This window comes from Melanerpes formicivorus, unplaced genomic scaffold (genome assembly GCF_026170545.1).
Source record: "Melanerpes formicivorus ecotype bairdi unplaced genomic scaffold, bMelFor1.0.p_v2 SCAF_88, whole genome shotgun sequence".
NCBI lineage: Eukaryota > Metazoa > Chordata > Aves > Piciformes > Picidae > Melanerpes > Melanerpes formicivorus.
In genome coordinates this window covers 2,001,189-2,020,322 of record NW_027142440.1, presented here as the reverse complement: position 1 = coordinate 2,020,322, position 19,134 = coordinate 2,001,189, and the positions used below count along the sequence as shown (strand labels likewise).

Below are 19,134 nucleotides of genomic sequence, written 5' to 3'. Positions count from 1 at the left end.
CTTGGAAGCAGATGCAGCCCTGGAGGTGTTTCTCATGTCACTACATGTGGGAGCACTTCTCCTCTGCTCCAGGCATGATGTTTTTTCCCTGTTTGGAGATAAGAGAGCAGTGGCATTTGGTCTTAATGATGAAACATCCCTCCAGGCACTCACTTGAAGAGCTTTTGTGTTCCAGCAGCGATGTGAACGGCCCCAAGAGCGCAGGGAACTTGTCGGCAACACCCACCCCACCTGCAGCTCCTCTGCTGCCCAGCAGGAAGGGCCACGGGGAAGGTGCCACCTTCAGCAGCACCTCATCTTGTTTGTTGTGGATTTCACCTCCAGGCTCAGTTCTGAGAGAAGGAAGAGCATGAGTAACTCAGGACGGGTAATGATGGCATCCAGAGGAGGCAGGATGGCACCAGGACAAACTCAAGTCCCTCTGCCTCAGGAGTGAGAGGAGTCTGCCCTCCTGCAGGAACATCTGCTCCACTGACACAAACATTTAGTTGCTCAGCTCAGAGGCAGAACAGTCACTGTTTATTTGTGACACTCTCACTGTTCCATCCAGGAAAGCAAAGGAACAGCACAACATCTTCATGGCTCATCCACATCAGACCTGCCAGCAGGGCTCCCCTGCCCTAAAGGAGCTTTCAGTAACGCAGTTCACAGGATCCCAGCATGCTGGGGGGTGGAAGGGACCTCTGGAGATCAGCCAGGCCAACCCCCTGCTCCAGCAGGGCACCCACAGCAGCTTGCCCAGCTCCACAGTGCGCAGGGGGGGTTGGAAGCTCTCCACACAAGGACACTCCACAACCTCTCTGGGCAGCCTGCTCCAGGCCTCCAGCACCCTCACACCAAACAACTTTCTCCTCCTGTTTCTCCTAACTCATTTTCCTCTCCACAGGGAAAGCACCAACAAGTGCCCAGCATCTGATCTGCAGCTGAAGTGCTCCAGAGGTAAACACTGTCACAACTTGCTCCAAAGCACCTGGGGATGAAGCAGGAGAGTTCAGGCAGATCCCTAACCCAGGGAGTGGTGGAGATGTGGACCCTGAAGCTCAGAGATTACCTGCTCTGAAGTGTTTGGGTCTGTACAGGGCAACAAAACACCAACATCACTTGCACTTGCATCACATCAGCCTCCCTGCCACCATGCTGCCACCACTGAGGATCTGTGACACAAAGGCAGCTCAGACCAAGCTCCTGGCAGCACTCTTCAGCAAAGGCTAAAGCTAAAATGAGCTTCTCCCTCTCACTTGGTTTTGCTTTAAATGATTTGGCATTGGCAAAGGCTTGAGAGGAAGGAGCAGCACAGTCCTGACAGAGAATCAGAGAGATGTCTCAGGTGGAAGAGACCTTGAAGATCATGGAGTCCCAACACTGCCAGGGCACCACCAAACCATAGCCCTCAGCACCACATCTCTATGGCTTTGAAACCCCTCCAGGGATGGGGACTCCACCACTGCCCTTAGGCCCTGACAACCCTCAAGGGAAAGAAATTGTTCCTCATGCCCAACCTAAACCTGTTTCTAAACAGCACATTTCCTTTTCTCCTGTCCTAGGGAGCAGAGCCCAGCCCCCACCTGGCTCCAGCCTCCTCTCGGGGAGCTGCAGAGAGCAATGAGGTCTCCCTCAGCCTCCTCCTCTGCAGGCTGAGCACCCCCAGCTCCCTCAGCTGCTCCGCAGACAGGTCAGTGCGTCTGAAAGCTATCAGGCACTTCAAAGAGACACTGAGAAGACAACACCCAAGTTACAAATAAACCCACCACTGCCTGAGCACTTCAGTCAAGCACCAACAAAGAAACACACAGAGGGAGGTGATGGCTCCTGGGAGGGAACCCCAAGGCCAAAGCAGAGAGAAAGGCCAAGTGCCACTGCATGAAGCTGAAGGCAAGCAAAGCCATGCCATGCCATGCCATGCCATTCCATTCCATCCCATCCCATCCTATTCTATCCCATCCCATGCCTTTCTGCCCCAGGGTTTGGAGGCTTTACAGACAGAGTCTTTTGGTTTAAAACCCCAAACCAAACCATCCTTCCAATCCCAAAGCAAGGAGGGCAGGAAATGCAGCCAGCTCCTTTTGCCTGCACTCTCCCCCTGCCCCACAGCACTTGGCTCTCTCTGTCCTTCCCTGCAGCACTGCCAGCACCTCTCAGTGCTGCCTGACACCACCTCCAGGAAGAAAGAGGGAGACAGGACAACCCAACACGTTCCCCTTTATTCACTTACAAAAAGAGCAGGGCAGAAAAGTAAAGAGGGTCAAGTTTTGAGCAATAGAAAAGGGATCCTGCTTTAAAAATCTATAGAGGACTTTGTCTAGCAACAGCAACTGATTTTTCTTTGGGTTAGAGGTGACCCCATACAAAAGCCCCAACTCAGAACACTCACAGTGCAGGAGGGTCTGGCTCCAGACCACTTTTCTACTTTAGGTTTAAACTCTTCCCTTAGACTTTTTCTGTCTGTTTTGTGTGTGTGTGTGTGGTTTTGTTTGGTTTGTTTGTGGTTTGTTTGTAGCCCAACTGCTCCCAGCTTTGGCCAGCAGCAGACCACAGAGCCCTCACAGTAACTCTTTTGCCTTAAAATGGGAAGGGAGATGGGTTTGAGCTGTCAGGCAAGAGCCAAACCGCCCCCCGGGGCCGTGCGAGGAAGCCCTCCGGGGTGGCCGGAGGCTCGGTGGGCTGAGTCTGTAGGGCGAGCTCAGGGCAGGCTGCACAGCAGTTCCACAAGCAAGGAAGGAAATAAAGGAGATCTCTCTCAGTTGCCATTTCTCTGTCAGCATCCCTCGGGCCCGGGAGGTGAAGGTCGTTCACCGCGAAGCAGATGTGGTGCAGGCCGATGGCTTCTGCTGGGCTGAGATGAAAGCTTCCATGCTCCTGCGGATCAAAGCGATGAACAGGGCTTGCCAGCTGGCCCTGCGAGCCCTCAGCCTCTGCCCATCACAAAACTGGGCTCTTCAGCATCATCTTCCTTCTCTTCCTCCTCCTCCTCCTCCTCCTTGCTGTCCTCGTCGTCGTCCTCGCTGCTGCCTCGCTCCTGAGGCTGGCTGGGGTCTGAAAGCACAAACAGGAGGAGAGCCGATGAGGGCAGGCTGAGGGAGCTGGGGCTGTGCAGGCTGGAGAGGAGAAGGCTCTCAGAAGACCTCACTGTGGCCTTCCAGGATCTGCAGGGGGCTGCAGGAAAGCTGGGGAGGGACTTGTGAGGGGGTCAGGGAGGGCACAGGAACAGCAATGGAAGGGCAGCTGCAGAACTTCAGGTCCAAAAGTGTTTTCTGGATGGCAAACTCCTGCTGGGGAGGGAATTGTGAGGGGGGATGGAGCAGAACTAGAAGTGGGGAGATTGAGGTTGGATGCACCAATACAGGCTGGGCAGGGACTGGCTGGAGAGCAGCCCTGGAGAAAAGGCCTTGGGGGTGCTGAGGGAGGAGAAGCTCAGCAGGAGCCAGCAGGGAGCACTTGCAGCCCAGAGAGCCAAGCAGAGCCTGGGCTGCAGCAAGAGAAGTGTGGCCAGCAGGGCCAGGGAGGGGATTCTGCTCCTCTGCTCCACTCTGCTGAGACCACAGCTGGAGCTCTGGGGCCAGTGCTGGAGCCTCTGTGCCAGGAAGGACCTGGAGGGGCTGGAAAGTGTCCAGAGCAGGGCCAGGAGGAGGAGCAGAGGGCTGGAGCTGCTCTGCTGTGAGGACAGACTGAGGGAGTTGGGGTTGTGCAGGCTGGAGAGGAGAAGGCTCCCAGGAGACCTCATTGTGGCCTTCCAGGATCTGCAGGGGGCTGCAAGGAAGCTGGGGAGGGACTTTTGAGGGTGTCAGGGAGGGATAGGGGTCTGGGACAGCTCTGAGGGGGGCAGGAATCAGGCCTGGGACAGGGAGCCAGCAATGGGCACTGGCAGCCCAGAAGGCCAAGGGCAGCTGAGCTTCTGGGCTGCCTGTGCCCATTGCCAGAGGTGGAAGGAGAGGATCCTGCCCCTCTGCTCTGGGGTGTGAGGGAGGGATAGGACTGGGGGGGATGGAGCAGAACTAGAAGTGGGGAGATTGAGCTTGGCTGTGAGGAAGAAGTTCTTCCCCAGGAGGGTGATGAGAGCCTGGCACAGGTTGCCCAGGGAGGTGGTGGAAGCCTCCTGCCTGGAGGTGTTTGCAGCCAGGCTGGAGGTGGCTGTGAGCAACCTGCTGTGGTGTGAGGTGTCCCTGCCCATGGCAGGGGGTTGGGACTGGCTGAGCCTTGAGGCCCCTTCCAAGCCTGACAGTTCTGTGATGCTGTGAAATGAGAACATGGCCCCAGGGGACTTCCTCAGGAAGTCTTTCACAACCAGTCTCAGGGCCTCAGCAAACCTGTGCCTATTAGGTCACATTAATTAGCACAGATGGATAACACAGACCCATGGGGCTTCCTTCTTAAATATCTCACCACTAAGGAGCCCCAGATACACAGGGCTTTGCCAACCATGGCCTGGGCTGCACCAAAAGCAGTGTGAGAAGCAGGATGAGTGAGGTCATTCTGCCTCTCTACTCTGCTCTGACCCCACCTGGAGTACTGCATCCAGTTCTGGTGTCCCAAACACAAGAAGGAGCTGGAACTGCTGGAGCAGGTCAAGAGAAGGCCACAAGGATGATCAAAGGGATGGAGAACCTCCCCTATTAGGACAGGCTGACAGAGCTGGGGCTGTTCAGCCTGGAGAAGAAAAGGCTTCAGGGAGACCTAAAAGGAGCTGGGGAAGGGTCTGGAGAACAGGGCTGGGGAGGAGCAGCTGAGGGAGCTGGGGGTGTTCAGCCTGGAGGAGGCTGAAGGAGACCTCATTGCTCTCTGCAGCTCCCTGAAAGGAGGCTGGAGCCAGGTGGGGGCTGGGCTCTGCTCACAAGGGACTAGTGACAGGACAATAAGCAGCAGCCTCAGGTTGCCCCAGGGGAGGCTTAGGTTGGCCATGAGGAACAATTTCTTTCCCTTGAGGGCTGTCAAGGCCTGGCCCAGGCTGCCCAGGGCAGTGGAGGAGTCCCCATCCCTGGAGGGGTTTCAGAGCTGTGTCATGTGGTGCTGAGGGCCATGTGGTGCCCTGGCAGCGCTGGGCCATGGCTGGACTCAATGATCTCAAAGGTCTCTTCCAGCCTAAACGACTCTGTGACTTTAGGATGAAGGAGGCTCTCAGCAAACTCACAAAGACCAGGAAGCACCTACTGGAAATTACACAGCAGACCCTGGAGATGAGGTGGGGCTCCGGGGGAGGCCTGGATCTAAGAGCCACTAGTCTGCTGCCACCACCTCTTGGTGCCTTCACCGTTCCTCAAGCCGCGGCGGCTCCTGCTCAGCTCCGGCCGGCGGCCGCCAGCTGCGGTCGGGCAGGCGCAGAGCGCTGGCGCCACCCTGCGGCCACGCTCGGTACCTGCAGCGGTCTATACCACCGCGCAGCTCCCGGAGCTGCCCCTGCTGCGCCCGGAGCTGCCCTTGCTGCGCCCGGAGCTGCCCTTGCTGCACCACCAACCTCTATTCTTGTTGCTTCCTTCAACATAAATGCTGCCAGCTCCCCATGAGGCAGCAATGTGCCCTGGTGGCCAAGAAGGCCAATGGGGTCCTGGGGGGCATGGAGAAGAGTGTGGCCAGCAGGCTGAGGAAAGTTCTCCTCCCCCTGTGATCTGTCCATCTGGGGTCCTGGGTCCAGTTCTGGGCTCCCCAGCTCAGGAGGGACAGAGAACTGCTGGAGAGAGTCCAGGGGAGGCTGCAGAGCTGCTGAGGGGCCTGGAGCAGCTCTGGCAGGAGCAAAGGCTGAGAGCCCTGGGGCTGAGAGCCTGCAGAAGAGCAGCCCCAGAGGGGAGCTGAGCAATGCTCAGCAAGAGCTGAAGGAGCTGTGGGGGGCAAGAGGCTGGGGCCAGGCTCTGCTGAGTGGTGGCCAGGGCCAGGCCAAGGGGCAGCAAGGGGCAGAGAGTGGAGCCCAGGAGGTTGGATGTGAAGAGGAGGAGAAAGTTGTTTGGTGTGAGGGTGCTGGAGGCCTGGAGCAGGCTGCCCAGAGAGGTTGTGGAGTGTCCTTGTGTGGAGAGCTTCCAACCCCCCCTGGGCATTGTGGTGCTGGGCAAGCTGCTGTGGGTGCCCTGCTGGAGCAGGGCTTGGCCTGGATGAGCTCCAGAGGTCCCTCCCAGCCTCTCCCTGCTGGGGTTCTGTGATTCTGTGAAGGACTGTTCTAAAGACAGGGCAGTTTGGCTCCTGGCTTCCAGCAGATCACTGATTTGAGTAGAACACAGCACTGGGACCTGGCAGTGGCACAGCACAGCACCAGCCCCTGCTCCAGCCCTGCTCCCTCCCAGCAGGGATGGCTTACTCTGCTCCCTCCCAGTCAGCACTTTGGCTCCTTGCCTCAATTCCCTTTCCCAGTCACAATTCACAAATGAGTAGCTTTAAAACAACCCCAAAACAAAGCAAACCACCACTGAACCAACCCAAAGCAGCCCTCACTCACCCCCCCCCCCCCCCCCAAATGAATCCATCCTGCTCCATTCAATTGCTGCCAGAAGGCAAAATTAACCTAATGATTAATTTGTCCTCCTGTGTTTCTAATGGGAAGCTGGCAACAGCTCAGCTGAAACAGATCCAACCCTGCACAGCAGAGCAGAGCTAAGGTGGAGCTGTCAGACAAGGCACTGCTGCTGCAGCAGGATGAGCAGGGAGACATCTCCAGGCTCTGGATTACTGCACAGGACACAAAGGGCCACTGGTGGAAAGAGGAAACTAGAAACTCCCTCACTGGAAGGAAGCAAGGAGAGCTCTGAAGCAGCCTGTTCAAAGTGACACTGCTGCAGGGTAGGTTTGGGGAGGCCCAAAGGCAGTCAGGTGCTTGGTGTGGATTTGATGTGGGGTGGAACAGCTGGCACCACAGGGGCTCCACTGCTCACACTCCAAGCTCCCTCTGGGCCATTTCCCCTCCTGTTGTTTTCCTGTGCACCTTTCCAAACACACTTCAAGAAGCCAAGGCACAGCCAAGGAGCAAAGTGCTGCTGTGAACAACCTGCTGAACCTGCAGCTTGCCAGGACAGCTGGGACAAAACACCCACAGCCACCAGGGACCTCACCATGTCCCCACCTGGAAGGAAGCAAGGAGAGCTCTGAAGCAGCCTGTTCAAAGTGACACTGCTGCAGGGTAGGTTTGAGGAGGCCCAAAGGCAGTCAGGTGCTTGGTGTGGATATGATGTGGGGTGGAACAGCTGGCACCACAGGGGCTCCACTGCTCACACTCCAAGCTTCCTGCTGGGCCATTTCCCTCCCTGTTTTCCTGTGCACCTTCCAAACACACTGCTGGAAAGAGGACACTAAGACCACCCTCACTGGAAGGAAGCAAGGAGCCCTGAAGCCTGAGCAACCTGTTAGAAGTGACACTGCTGCAGGGTAGGTTTGGGGAGGCCCAAAGGCAGTCAGGTGCTTGGTGTGGATTTGATGTGGGGTGGAACAGCTGGCACCACAGGGGCTCCACTGCTCACACTCCAAGCTCCCTCTGGGCCATTTCCCCTCCTGTTGTTTTCCTGTGCACCTTTCCAAACACACTTCAAGAAGCCAAGGCACAGCCCAGGAGCAAAGTGCTGCTGTGAGCAACCTGCTGAACCTGCAGCTTGCCAGGAGAGCTGGGACAAAACATCCACAGCCACCAGGGACCCCACCATGTCCCCACCTGAGAGGCAAAAGAAGCCTTCCCCAACAGGCCAAAGGAGCTGGGAGAGTAAATCTCACCCCAGATGGCTTTCAGAGAGAGCCTTCAGGTTGGCTTAAGGCTCAGTTCTGAAGTGTTTTTTCCACCTCTCTCTTGAGCAGGTTGGGGGCAGGGGGTGAGCACAAAGGCTCCAAGTGGGGATGAGAACAAAGCCTTGAGAGCAGAGAAGTGAAATGGCACTGACCTTTCTCCTGCTTCTTTTGCTCCAGTTTGCTTTTCTTAGCCTGCAGTTTCTTCTCTTTCAACTTCTGGCTACAAAGCAAAGCAAAAAAATAGAGAGAAAACCACAACCCCAAATGACTCTTATAGAATAGAATAGACCAGGTTGGAAGAGACCTTCAAGATCATGGTGTCCAACCCATCAACCAATCCAACACCACCTAAACAACTAATCCATGGCACCAAGCACCCCATCAAGTCTCTTCCTGAACACCTCCAGGGATGGTGACTCCACCACCTCCCCAGGCAGCACATTCCAATGGGCAATCACTCTCTCTGGGTAGAACTTCTTCCTAACATCCAACCTAAACCTCCCCTGGCACAGCCTGGGACTGTGTCCTCTTGTTCTGGTGCTGGCTGCCTGGGAGAAGAGACCAACCCCCACCTGGCTACAACCTCCCTTCAGGGAGTTGGAGAGAGCAAGAAGGTCTCCCCTGAGCCTCCTCTTCTCCAGGCTAAGCAACCCCAGCTCCCTCAGCCTCTCCTCACAGGGCTGTGCCTCAAGGCTCTCACTAACTTCATTGCCCAGGGAGCTTGTGGATGTCCTCCTCCCTGCAGATGTCCAGCACCAGAAGGCCTCACCTTGAACAGCTCCAGGGAGGGGACAGCCACAGCCTCCCTGGGCAGCCTGTGCCAGGCTCTCCCCAGCCTCACTGCAATGAATTCCTTCCTCATCTCCACTCTCAGTCTCTCCTCTCCCAGCTCAAAGCCATTGTCTCTCATCCTGGCACTCCCAGCCCTTGGCCAAAGTCCCTCCCCAGCTCTCCTGGAGCCCTTCAGGTACTGGAAGGTTGCTCTAAGGTCTCCCTGGAGCCTTTTCCAGCCCCAGCTCTCCCAGCCTCTCCCCACAGGGGAGGTTCTGCAGCCCTCTGATCACCTTGGGGGCCTCCTCTGGAGCCTCTCCAGCAGCTCCAGGTCCTTCTTGTGCTGGGGCCCCAGAGCTGGAGGCAGTGCTGCAGGTGGGGGCTGAGCAGAGCAGAGCAGAGGGGCAGAATCCCCTCCCTGTGCTGCTGCTCTCCCTGCTCTGGCTGCAGCTCAGCACTCAGCTGGCTCTGGGCTGCCAGGGACCACTGCTGGCTCCTGGGGAGTTTGTCACCAACTGACCCCCCCAAGGCCTCCTCCAGGCTGCTCTGGAGCCACTTCTCACCCAGGCTGTATGTGATGCAATGGCAGACAGAGGGCAAAGCAACCTGGGATCCCTGCTCCTCTCTCAACACCATGAATGAGCTCTCTTGAAACAGAGAGCCCAGTGCTGGACCTGGTCAGCACAGCAGAGAAAGAGTGCTGAGGGCAGTTAGAGGCTCCTGCAGGGCAGAACCATTTGGTACCTCCACCATCAGGCTGCAGAAGGGGCCTAGGAGGTGTCAGTGCTCAGGCAGCATGTGCTGGTGGAGCATCTGCTCTCCATCTCAGGCAGGGAAGAGGCAGCAGGCCAGATCTTACTTGCTGGCCATCTGCTGGGCCACACTAGACTCAAATGAGATGGCAACAGTGAGAGTGTTGTGCACTTCTGTGGCTGGTGAGTCACTTGGCAGGGGCCTTTCAGCAGCAGCTCTCAAGCTCCAAGGTATGAAATCCTCAATGGAACAAGAGAGGGGAGGCCAGGGTCAGAGCCTCTGAGAGGGCCAGGCTGTGGTACAAGCTGCTTCTGGAGGGAATGGTGGGATTTGGATTCTTGGGTCTCTGTGCTACAGTGCTCAGACTATTTCCTGAGGGTATCCCCCCTGTAGCTGTCTCACTGTGTCTAGAGCCAAGGAAGGGATGGATTGAGCAGTTCTCAGCTGCTCCACATAACTTACCAGACCTGCACAAGGAGCAATGGTTTGAAACTGGAGCAGGGCAGAGTTAGGTTGGACACCAGTAAGAAGCTCTGCACAGAGAGAGTGGGGAAGTACTGGAACAGGCTGCCCAGGGAGGTGGTTGAGGCCCTGTCCCTGGAGATATCAGACTTGATGTGGCCCTGGGCAGCCTGCTCTAGCTGGAGATCTCCCTGCTGCCTGCAGGGATTTTGGACAAGGTGCCCTTGGAGGGTCCCCTGCAGCCTGATGCAATCTGTGACCTGCCAGACCTTCCAAAGAGGTAGGCAGCAGCAGATGACTCCAATAGCACTGCAGCCAGCAGTGAGCACTGCAGGACTCCCAGACTACCTGGAGTGCTCACAGGGGACAGCAGCAGGCCCCACCACGTTCTGCTAGCCCAAAGCCACACAGGCACCCAGCTCAGCAGCCCCCAGCCTTGCATTTAAGCTGCTTGGTGTCAGCTGGTCCAGGCAGCTATTTCAGCTGGCTGTACACACACACCTCCCCTGCCATGGGTAGGGGACACAGTGCAGCCCACAGCAGAGTGGCAGCAGAAGCTCAACCAGTCCAAAACCATCCCACTGGTGATGGCCTGGGAAGCAAACCAAGCCAGGAGAGGCTGCCCAGCCAACAGCTCCCTTCAGAAACCAAGCAGTGAGATGAAGCAAGGTGATCAACAACCCCAGGCAGTGCTACAGGCTGGGGTCAGAGTGGCTGAGAGCTGCCAGGCAGAGAGGGACCTGGGGGTGCTGATTGACAGCAGCTGAACAGGAGCCAGCAGTGTGCCCAGGGGGCCAAGAAGGCCAAGGGCATCCTGGCCTGCAGCAGGAAGAGTGTGGCCAGCAGGAGCAGGGAAGTCCTTGTGCCCTGTGCTCAGCACTGCTTAGGCCACACCTTGAGTCCTGTGTCCAGTTCTGGGCTCCTCAGCTCAAGAAGGACATTGAGAGACTTGAAGGTGTCCAGAGAAGGGCAACAAAGCTGGGGAGGGGTCTGGAGCACAGCCCTGTGAGGAGAGGCTGAGGGAGCTGGGGTTGCTTAGCCTGCAGAAGAGGAGGCTCAGGGGAGACCTTCTTGCTCTCTCCAACTCCCTGAAGGGAGGTTGGAGCCAGGTGGGGGTTGGTCTCTGCTCCCAGGCAGCCAGCCCCAGAACAAGAGGACACAGTCTCAAGCTGTGCCAGGGGAGGTTTAGGCTGGAGGGGAGGAGAAAGTTCTTCCCAGCAAGAGGAATTGGCTCTTGGGATGTGCTGCCCAGGGAGATGGTGGAATCCCCATTCCTGGAGGTGTTCAGGAGGGAATTGGATGTGGCACTTGGAGCCATGGTTTAGCTGTCAGGAGGTGTTGGGTGACAGCTTGGACTTGCTGAGGTCTTTTCCAACCTTATTGATTCTCTGATTTCCACAGGCAGCCTTCTCAGCTGCTTGCTGCAGCCACAGCAGCATAGCTCCCTGCAGAGCAAGCAGGGCAGGCTCGGCTCCTGGGCTCCGGCTCCCCGGGCCGGGCTCCGCTCCCAAGGCCGAGCTCCGGCTCCTCTCCCCGGGGCCGGGCTCCGTTCCCTTGGGCGGGGCTCCGGCTCCGCTCCCCAGGCCGGGCTCCGCTCCTCTCCCTGGTGCCAGGCTCCTCTCCCCGGGGCCGGGCTCGGGCTCCGCTCCCTCGGGCCGGGCTCGGGCTCTGGCTCTGCTCCCCGGGGCCGGGCTCGGGCTCCGCTCCCTCGGGCCGGGCTCGGGCTCTGGCTCTGCTCCCCGGGGCCAGGCTCTGCTCCCTCGGGCCGGGCTCGGGCTCTGGCTCTGCTCCCCGGGGCCAGGCTCTGCTCCCTCGGGCCAGGCTCGGGCTCTGGCTCTGCTCCCCGGGGCCGGGCTCGGGCTCTGGCTCTGCTCCCCGGGGCCGGGCTCCGCTCCCTCGGGCCGGGCTCGGGCTCTGCTCCCTGGGGCCAGAGTCCGCTCCCTCGGGCCGGGCTCGGGCTCCGCTCCCTCGGGCCGGGCTCGGGCTCTGCTCCCTGGGGCCAGACTCCACTCTCTCGGGCCGGGCTCTGGCTCTGCTCCCCGGGGCCGGGCTCCGCTCCCTCGGGCCGGGCTCGGGCTCTGCTCCCTGGGGCCAGACTCCACTCCCTCGGGCCGGGCTCTGGCTCTGCTCCCCGGGGCCGGGCTCCGCTCCCTCGGGCCGGGCTCTGGCTCTGCTCCCTGGGGCCAGGCTCTGCTCCCTCGGGCCGGGCTCCGGCTCTGCTCCCCAGGCTCGGGCTTCGCTCCCCAGGCCGGGCTCTGGCTCTGCTCCCTGGGGCCAGACTCCACTCCCTCGGGCCGGGCTCCGGCTCTGCTCCCCGGGGCCAGGCTCCGCTCCCTCGGGCCGGGCTCTGGCTCTGCTCCCCGGGGCCAGGCTCTGCTCCCTCGGGCCGGGCTCCGGCTCTGCTCCCCAGGCTCGGGCTTCGCTCCCCAGGCCGGGCTCCGGCTCTGCTCCCCCGAAGCCGGGCTCCGCTCCCCCGAGGCTGGGCTCCGTCTCTACTCCCTGGTGCCAGGCTCTGGCTCCGCTCCCCGGGGCCGGGCAGCACTCACCGCTTCCTCCTGCGCTTGGCCGTCTGCTCCTCTGCAATCATCTTGTTCCTCTCCAGCTTCTTCTGGAACTCCTCATCCAGCCTTTGCTGGAATTGAGCACAGGCCATACCTTGGTCACAGTCTACATTAAAATCACAGTGCCACAGAATGGGCTGGAAGGGACCTGAAAGCTCCTGCAGCTCCAACCCCCTGCCATGGGCAGGGACACCTCCCACCAGCACAGCTTGCTCAAGGCCTCATCCAGCCTGGCCTTGAGCACCTGCAGGCTTGAAGCCTCCACAACCTCTCTGGGCAACCTATTTGAGTTTCTCCCCAGCCTCCTAGGGAAGATTTTCTTCCTCGTGTCTGACCTCAATCCAGCTTCTTCCAGTTTGAAGCCTTTACCCCCCGCCCTGTCACTACAAGCCCTTGTACAAAGTCCTTCCCCAGCTCTCCTGAAGACCCCTGGAAGGCTGCTCTGAGGTCTCCCCAGAGTCTTCTCCAGGCTGAACAACCCCAGCTCCCTCACCCTGTCCTCAGAGGGGAGGCTCTCCAGCCCTCTGATGGTCTCCAGGCTGGTGACACATGGGTGTGATGGGTGACCACTAGGTGGATACAGAACTGGCTTGATGGCTGCACCCAAAGAGTGGCTGTCCATGGCTCCATGTCCCAGTGGAGGCCAGGGACAAGCAGAGTCCCTCAGGGATCAGTCCTGGGACCAGTCCTGTTCAACATCTCTGTGGGTGCCATGGGCAGTGGCACTGAGTGCACCTTCAGCAGGGTTGCTGATGACACCAAGCTGTGTGGTGCAGCAGACAGCTGGAGGGAAGGGATCCATCCAGAGGGACCTGGACAGGCTGGAGAGGTGGGCACAAGCCAACCTCATGAGCTTCAACAAGACCAAGGGCAGGGTCCTGCAGCTGGGTGGAGGCAATCCCAGGCACAAATGCAGGCTGGGCAGGGACTGGCTGGAAAGCAGCCCTGAGGAGAGAGCCTTGGGGGTGCTGGGGGAGGAGAAGCTCACCAGGAGCTCTCAGTGTGCACTTGCAGCCCAGAAAGCCAACCAGAGCCTGGGCTGCAGCAGGAGAAGTGTGGCCAGCAGGTCGAGGGAGGTGATCCTCCCCCTCTGCTCAGCTCTGCTGAGACCCCACCTGGAGTCCTGCCTCCAGTTCTGCAGCCCCTATGACAAGAGGGATGTGGAGGTGCTGGAAGGTGTCCAGAGCAGGGCCAGGAGGATGAGCAGAGGGCTGGAGCTGCTCTGCTGTGAGGACAGACTGAAGGAGTTGGGGCTGTTCAGTCTGGAGAAGAGAAGGCTCTGAGGTGACCTCGTTGTGGCCTTCCAGGATCTGAAGGGGGCTCCAGGAAGGCTGGGGAGGGACTGCTCAGGATCTCAGGCAGTGATAGGACTAGGGGGAATGGAATGAAGCTGGAGGTGGGGAGATTCAGGCTGGAGCTGAGGAGGAAGTTCTTCCCCATGAGAGTGGTGAAGCCCTGGAATGGGTTGTCCAGGGAGGTGGTTGAGGCCTCAGCCCTGGAGGTGTTTAAGGCCAGGCTGGATGAGGCTCTGGCCAGGCTGATCTAGTGTGGGGTGTCCCTGCCCATGGCAGTGGGGTTGGAACTGGCTGATGCTTGTGGTCCCTTCCAACCCTGACTGATACTGTGATACTGTGACCCATGATTTTAAGGGGGTGGGGGGTGGGAAAGACAAACAGATTGGTAATGAGCATCCAACAGCCAGGAGGAAGAGAGCTGCAGGGCTGTGCTGACCTTCTCAGCCATGGCATCCATGAAGTCCTGCCGCTGGTACTCTCTGCGCCGCAGGTGCCGGTACACGTGGAACTCCCCGCTCCCAGCTCCAGCACTGGAACCTGCAGCAAAGAGCAGTTAAGCCTACCAGAAACAACCTCAACTGGCTGCTTCCAGATGCCCCCCCAGCCAGGTGCTAAGGGCCAGGACCCCCAAGGGCACTGCAAGGTGGAGGTTAACCAGGCCCAGAGTCGAGGCCTCGTTTCGCGCGAGCTCAACCCGCTCGCAGCCGAGAGCCAAAGCCAGCTGCAAGCCCAAACACTCAGGGCTCACTCCACTTTGTACTGGTCAGTTACCCTCCCTGCAGAGAATCCAGTCTTGGCTGGACACTGAGGCACAGACCAAAGCAGGGATCAAAGGCACAGCTCCTTCTCTGCTAGGCAGAGGTGAGCTAAAGCATCCCAGCGAGGCTGCTGCTGCTGCTGGATGACTTCCAGCCTTTCACATCCAAAGGTCACCAGAGAGGTGCTGAAGCTCCTCAGATGGTACCTGCCCAGGCAAGAGAGTTTTGGGCTGTTTGCTCATACATCCAAATCCCTCTTCCTGGCACCAGGCTGCAGGTTGAAGCCTCACAGGAGCTTTCAACAGCACACTCCACTCGCTGCTCCTCCTGAGCCATTTCCCAATGGATGCCTCAGAGAAGAGCCTGAGCCCTGCAAGCCAGGCAGCTGGCACTGCAGTGGGGGTGCTGAGCACCAGCAGGATGCCAGCACCTCAGGAGCTCCCAGGAGAATGAGACACTCAGCTGAAGGACACAGCAAAGTTGCACTGCAGTGGGGGTGCTGAGCACCAGCAGGATGCCAGCACCTCAGGAGCTCCCAGGAAAATGAGACTCACAGCTGAAGGACACAGCAAAGTTCACTGCAAAAGCCAGGAGGCAAGCCAGGCAGCTGGCACTGCAGTGGGGGTGCTGAGCACCAGCAGGATGCCAGCACCTCAGGAGCTCCCAGGAAAATGAGACTCACAGCTGAAGGACACAGCAAAGTTCACTGCAAAAGCCAGGAAGCAACCCAGGCAGCTGGCACTGCAGTGGGGGTGCTGAGCACCAGCAGGATGCCAGCACCTCTGGTGCTCCCAGGAGAATGAGACACTCAGCTGAAGGACACAGCAAAGTTGCACTGCAGTGGGGGTGCTGAGCACCAGCAGGATGCCAGCACCTCTGCAGCTCCCAGAAGAACGAGACTCACAGCTGAAGGACACAGCAAAGTTCACTGCAAAAGCCAGGAAGCAACCCAGGCAGCTGGCACTGCAGTGGGGGTGCTGAGCACCAGCAGGATGCCAGCACCTCTGCAGCTAACAGGAGAATGAGACACTCAGCTGAAGGACACAGCAAAGTTCACTGCAAAAGCCAGGAGGCAACCCAGGCAGCTGGCACTGCAGTGGGGGTGCTGAGCACCAGCAGGATGCCAGCACCTCTGGTGCTCCCAGGAGAAGGAGACACTCAGCTGAAGGACACAGCAAAGTTCACTGCAAAAGCCAGGAAGGAGCTGCAAGAAGCTGAGGAGTTTGCTCTGAAGCTTTAGGCCAAGGCTCTGAGACAAGGAGAAGGCAGCCTCTGAAAGGGATCATCAATAAGGATGAAGGGGAAAGGACACAACCTCTGGAGCTGGAATTTACACAGCACTGCCTTTGATCCCTGCAGGCAACAGCAAAGTGTAAGCAGCAGATCTGTGCCAGGCTCCTTCTGCAGCTGCCAGCTCCCTCCCCTGAGCACCTACAGCCACCTCTGCTGCTTGCTGCCTGGGATTCAGCCTGAAGGCAGCCAAAAGAGGGACCTCAAGAGCATCCAGAACACTCCCAGAGCCATGGGAAGGTCACAGCCACTTGTCACTTCCTTGCCATCACCAGAGCAGCAGCTCATCCCCACGTGCAGGAGTGCCACAGGCATCACTCACTCTGCACTCTGACAAGAAGCAGCAGAGAGGAACCTGAGAATTAAATAAAGCTTCCAAGATCAGCTTCTGGAAGCACATCTGGAGCACAGCCCTGTGAGGAGAGGCTGAGGGAGCTGGGGCTGCTTAGCCTGGAGAAGAGGAGGCTCAGGGGAGACCTTCTTGCTCTCTACAGTCTGCAGAAAAGAAGGCTCCCAGGTGACCTCATTGTGGCCTTCCAGGATCTGAAGGGGGCTACAGGAAGGCTGGGGAGGGACTGCTCAGGATCTCAGGGAGTGATAGGACTAGGGGGAATGGAATGAAGCTGGAGGTGGGGAGATTCAGGCTGGAGGGGAGGAGGAAGTTCTTCCCCATGAGAGTGGTGAAGCCCTGGAATGGGTTGTCCAGGGAGGTGGTTGAGGCCCCATCCCTGGAGGTGTTTAAGGCCAGGCTGGCTGAGGCTCTGGCCAGGCTGATCTAGTGTGGGGTGTCCCTGCCCATGGCAGGGGGGTTGGAACTAGATGATCCTTGTGGTCCCTTCCAACCCTGACTGATACTATGATACTATGACACATCTGGCCAGCAGGAGCAGGGAAGTCCTTGTGCCCTGTGCTCAGCACTGCTTAGGCCACACCTTGAGTCCTGTGTCCAGTTCTGGGCTCCTCAGGTTAGGAAGGAGGTTGAGCTGCTGGAAGGTGTCCAGAGAAGGGCAAGAAAGCTGGGGAGGGGTCTGGAGCACAGCCCTGTGAGGAGAGGCTGAGGGAGCTGGGGTTGCTTAGCCTGCAGAAGAGGAGGCTCAGGGGAGACCTCATTGCTCTCTCCAACTCCCTGCAGGGAGGTTGGAGCCAGGTGGGGGTTGGGCTCTTCTCCCAGGCAAGCAGCACCAGAACAAGAGGACACAATCTCAAGCTGTGCCAGGGGAGGTTTAGGCTGGAGGGGAGGAAGAAATTCTTCCCAGAGAGAGAGATTGGCCACTGGGATGTGCTGCCCAGGGAGGTGGTGGAGTCCCCAGCCCTGGAGGCGTTTAGGAAGAACCTGGATGTGGCACTTGGTGCCATGGTGCTGGGTGAGAGGTTGGACTTGACGATCCCTGAGGTCTTTTCCAACCTTACTGATTGTAGGGACCTCACACCTCTTTTCTGCAGCAAAATGAGCAGCCAAGCCCTCTCTGGGCCTTCTCTGCTGAAGGCATGTGTGTGTGTGGGGAGGCAGCTGAAGCAGCTTTACCCATCACGTCCCTGACGAACTCCGGGGGAGGCCGCGGCGCCCATTCGTTCAGCTTCTCAGGAATTGGCACAGTCTTCTCCTGCAAGGACAAAGCCAGCAGCCAGCAGTCAGCTCCCAGGAGCAAAGCCTGCACTTTGCAAACACAGTGGGACAAGTGGTGTGGGGCACAGCAGCCTCTGCCAGCAGCTGGCAGGACGCTGCAGGGACGGGAGGCAGGCTGACAGCAGGGCTCAGGAGTCTCCTGTGGTCCTCTCCCAGCAGGGCTGGGAGCTGTCTGTGCTTCTGCTCAGCATGGGAGCTGGAAGGAAGCAAGGCAGCCCCTCAAACACTCACAAACAATGCCTCTGCCCCCACTGGCAGCAGTCTGGGAAGAGGTGAAAGGCCTTTGTGCACTCTCCCTGCCAGAGCTGCGAGGGGCAGGGGAGGAGAACACAGGGTGCAAGGTCAGGGGAAGAACGTGGGGTGGGAATGCCTCAGCCTCCCCCAGCACACAGAGAGAGAGAGAGGGCGAGTCTCCAGCTGCCAAACACCTCCTCCTCCTCGGGACAAGGATCAAAGTACGCCGGTCAGCGGAGCCAGGGTCATTAAAGCCAGCAGGCAGAGGTCTGGGGAGCCAATGCAGGGCGATGGGTGCCTCCCCTCCCACAGCCCCAGGGCGGATGGGTGCCTCCCCTCCCACAGCCCCAGGGCGGATGGGTGCCGCTCCCCCCACGGCAACCCAGTGTCTGTCCCCTCCCAGATGCGGGCAGCGGGGGTGTCAGACACGGGAAGGAGGAAGGGGGAGGGGTCGGTGCCTTTTTCCTCACGGACCTGGGGAGGAGGGGGCTGGGGGCGGGGTGGCTGTGGGTCTCTCTCTCCTTACAGAGCCACAGAGGAGCACTGCTTCCTCTCCCCTCACACCACACCCCCGGCGGGGGTTTGTTCTCTCGCCCCCTCAAGGACCCGGAGGTCAGACCCTCTCCTCTCACAGCCCCCGGGGGGTGGGCTCGGTCCCTCTCCCCTCGAGGCCCGAAGAAGGGGAAAGGATAAACTCGGCCTCTCCCCACACAGAAGGGAGAAGGGGGTGGCGGTGTCAGGGCCTTTCCCTTCACGGACGCGAGGAGCAGGAGGGGCGGGGGCCAGCGGGGCTCTCCTTCAGGAGGAGAGGAGAGGAGAGCGGCGCCCCTCGCCTCCCGGGCTGCGGGGAAGTCAGTCTCCCTTCCCTACCGGACCCTGCGGAGAAGGAAGAGGGGGGTGTGGCTCGCTCTCTACCCGCTCCCGGCCCGGCGGCTGCCCTCACCGGGTTCCTCATGAGCCGCTCGAGGCGGAGGCGCTGCTCCTCGGCGGCGCTGCGCGGGATGACGAGCGGCTGCGGCTCCTTGCGGGGCCGGGGCGGCCGCGGGGCCGAGGGCGCCGCCATGTTCCAGCCCACACCGCGCCCCGCCCCGCCCGCGCGTCGCGGCACGTCATGGCGCGTCACGGCACGTGCGCCACGTCACGGCACGTTCCTGCACGTCGCCCTACGTCACTCTCTACGTCACGCGGCGCTCGCCGCTGCCGCCTGTCCTGGCTTCGGGGCACAGCCTGCGGCGGGCGGGCGAGCGGCGCACGGAGGGGCGAGCGCCGTGCCCGGGGGGAGGCTGCCGTGCCGACACGGGCGTGTGGCGGCCTTGGGGCCCAGCCCCGTGCCCCCCCAGCCCCGTGCCCCCCCAGCCCCGTGCCCCCCCAGCCCCGTGCCCCCCCAGCCCCGTGCCCCTCCCAGCCCCGTGCCCCTCCAGCCCCGTGCCCCGGCGCCCGACCCTCGCTGCGGGCTGCAGTCGGTCCCTGCGTGGCTTCTGGCCGGTGCCAGCTGCAGCCCTCGCCTCCCCCGAACGCCGCTCTTGCTGCGGCTCTGCTTCCCCCCCCGCCCCGTGTCCCCAGGCACGTTCTGCAGGCTGCAGCGAGTGCAGCCCGGCCCCCACGGGACCCCCTTGCCGAGCAGCTCCAGCATCTGCCGCGCTCTGGGCTCAGCCCCTGCGAGCAGCGCCCGGAGGAGGGGGAAAATCCAG

At 59.9% G+C, this 19,134-nt stretch overlaps 1 protein-coding gene across 1 annotated transcript; it reads right to left on the bottom strand.

Moving 5' to 3' along the window:
• Positions 1-2,181: 2,181 nt before the first annotated feature.
• PRKRIP1 (PRKR interacting protein 1) lies at positions 2,182-18,548 on the bottom strand. The gene is made up of 6 exons (XM_068165420.1): positions 18,387-18,548; positions 17,108-17,186; positions 13,971-14,071; positions 12,225-12,310; positions 7,845-7,912; positions 2,182-3,033 (listed from the first exon to the last, which is right to left on the bottom strand). Exons 1-6 carry the CDS (start codon positions 18,504-18,506, stop codon positions 2,906-2,908), a joined length of 582 nt encoding a protein of 193 aa, XP_068021521.1. The 5' UTR covers positions 18,507-18,548; the 3' UTR covers positions 2,182-2,905.
• Positions 18,549-19,134: the final 586 nt, after the last annotated feature.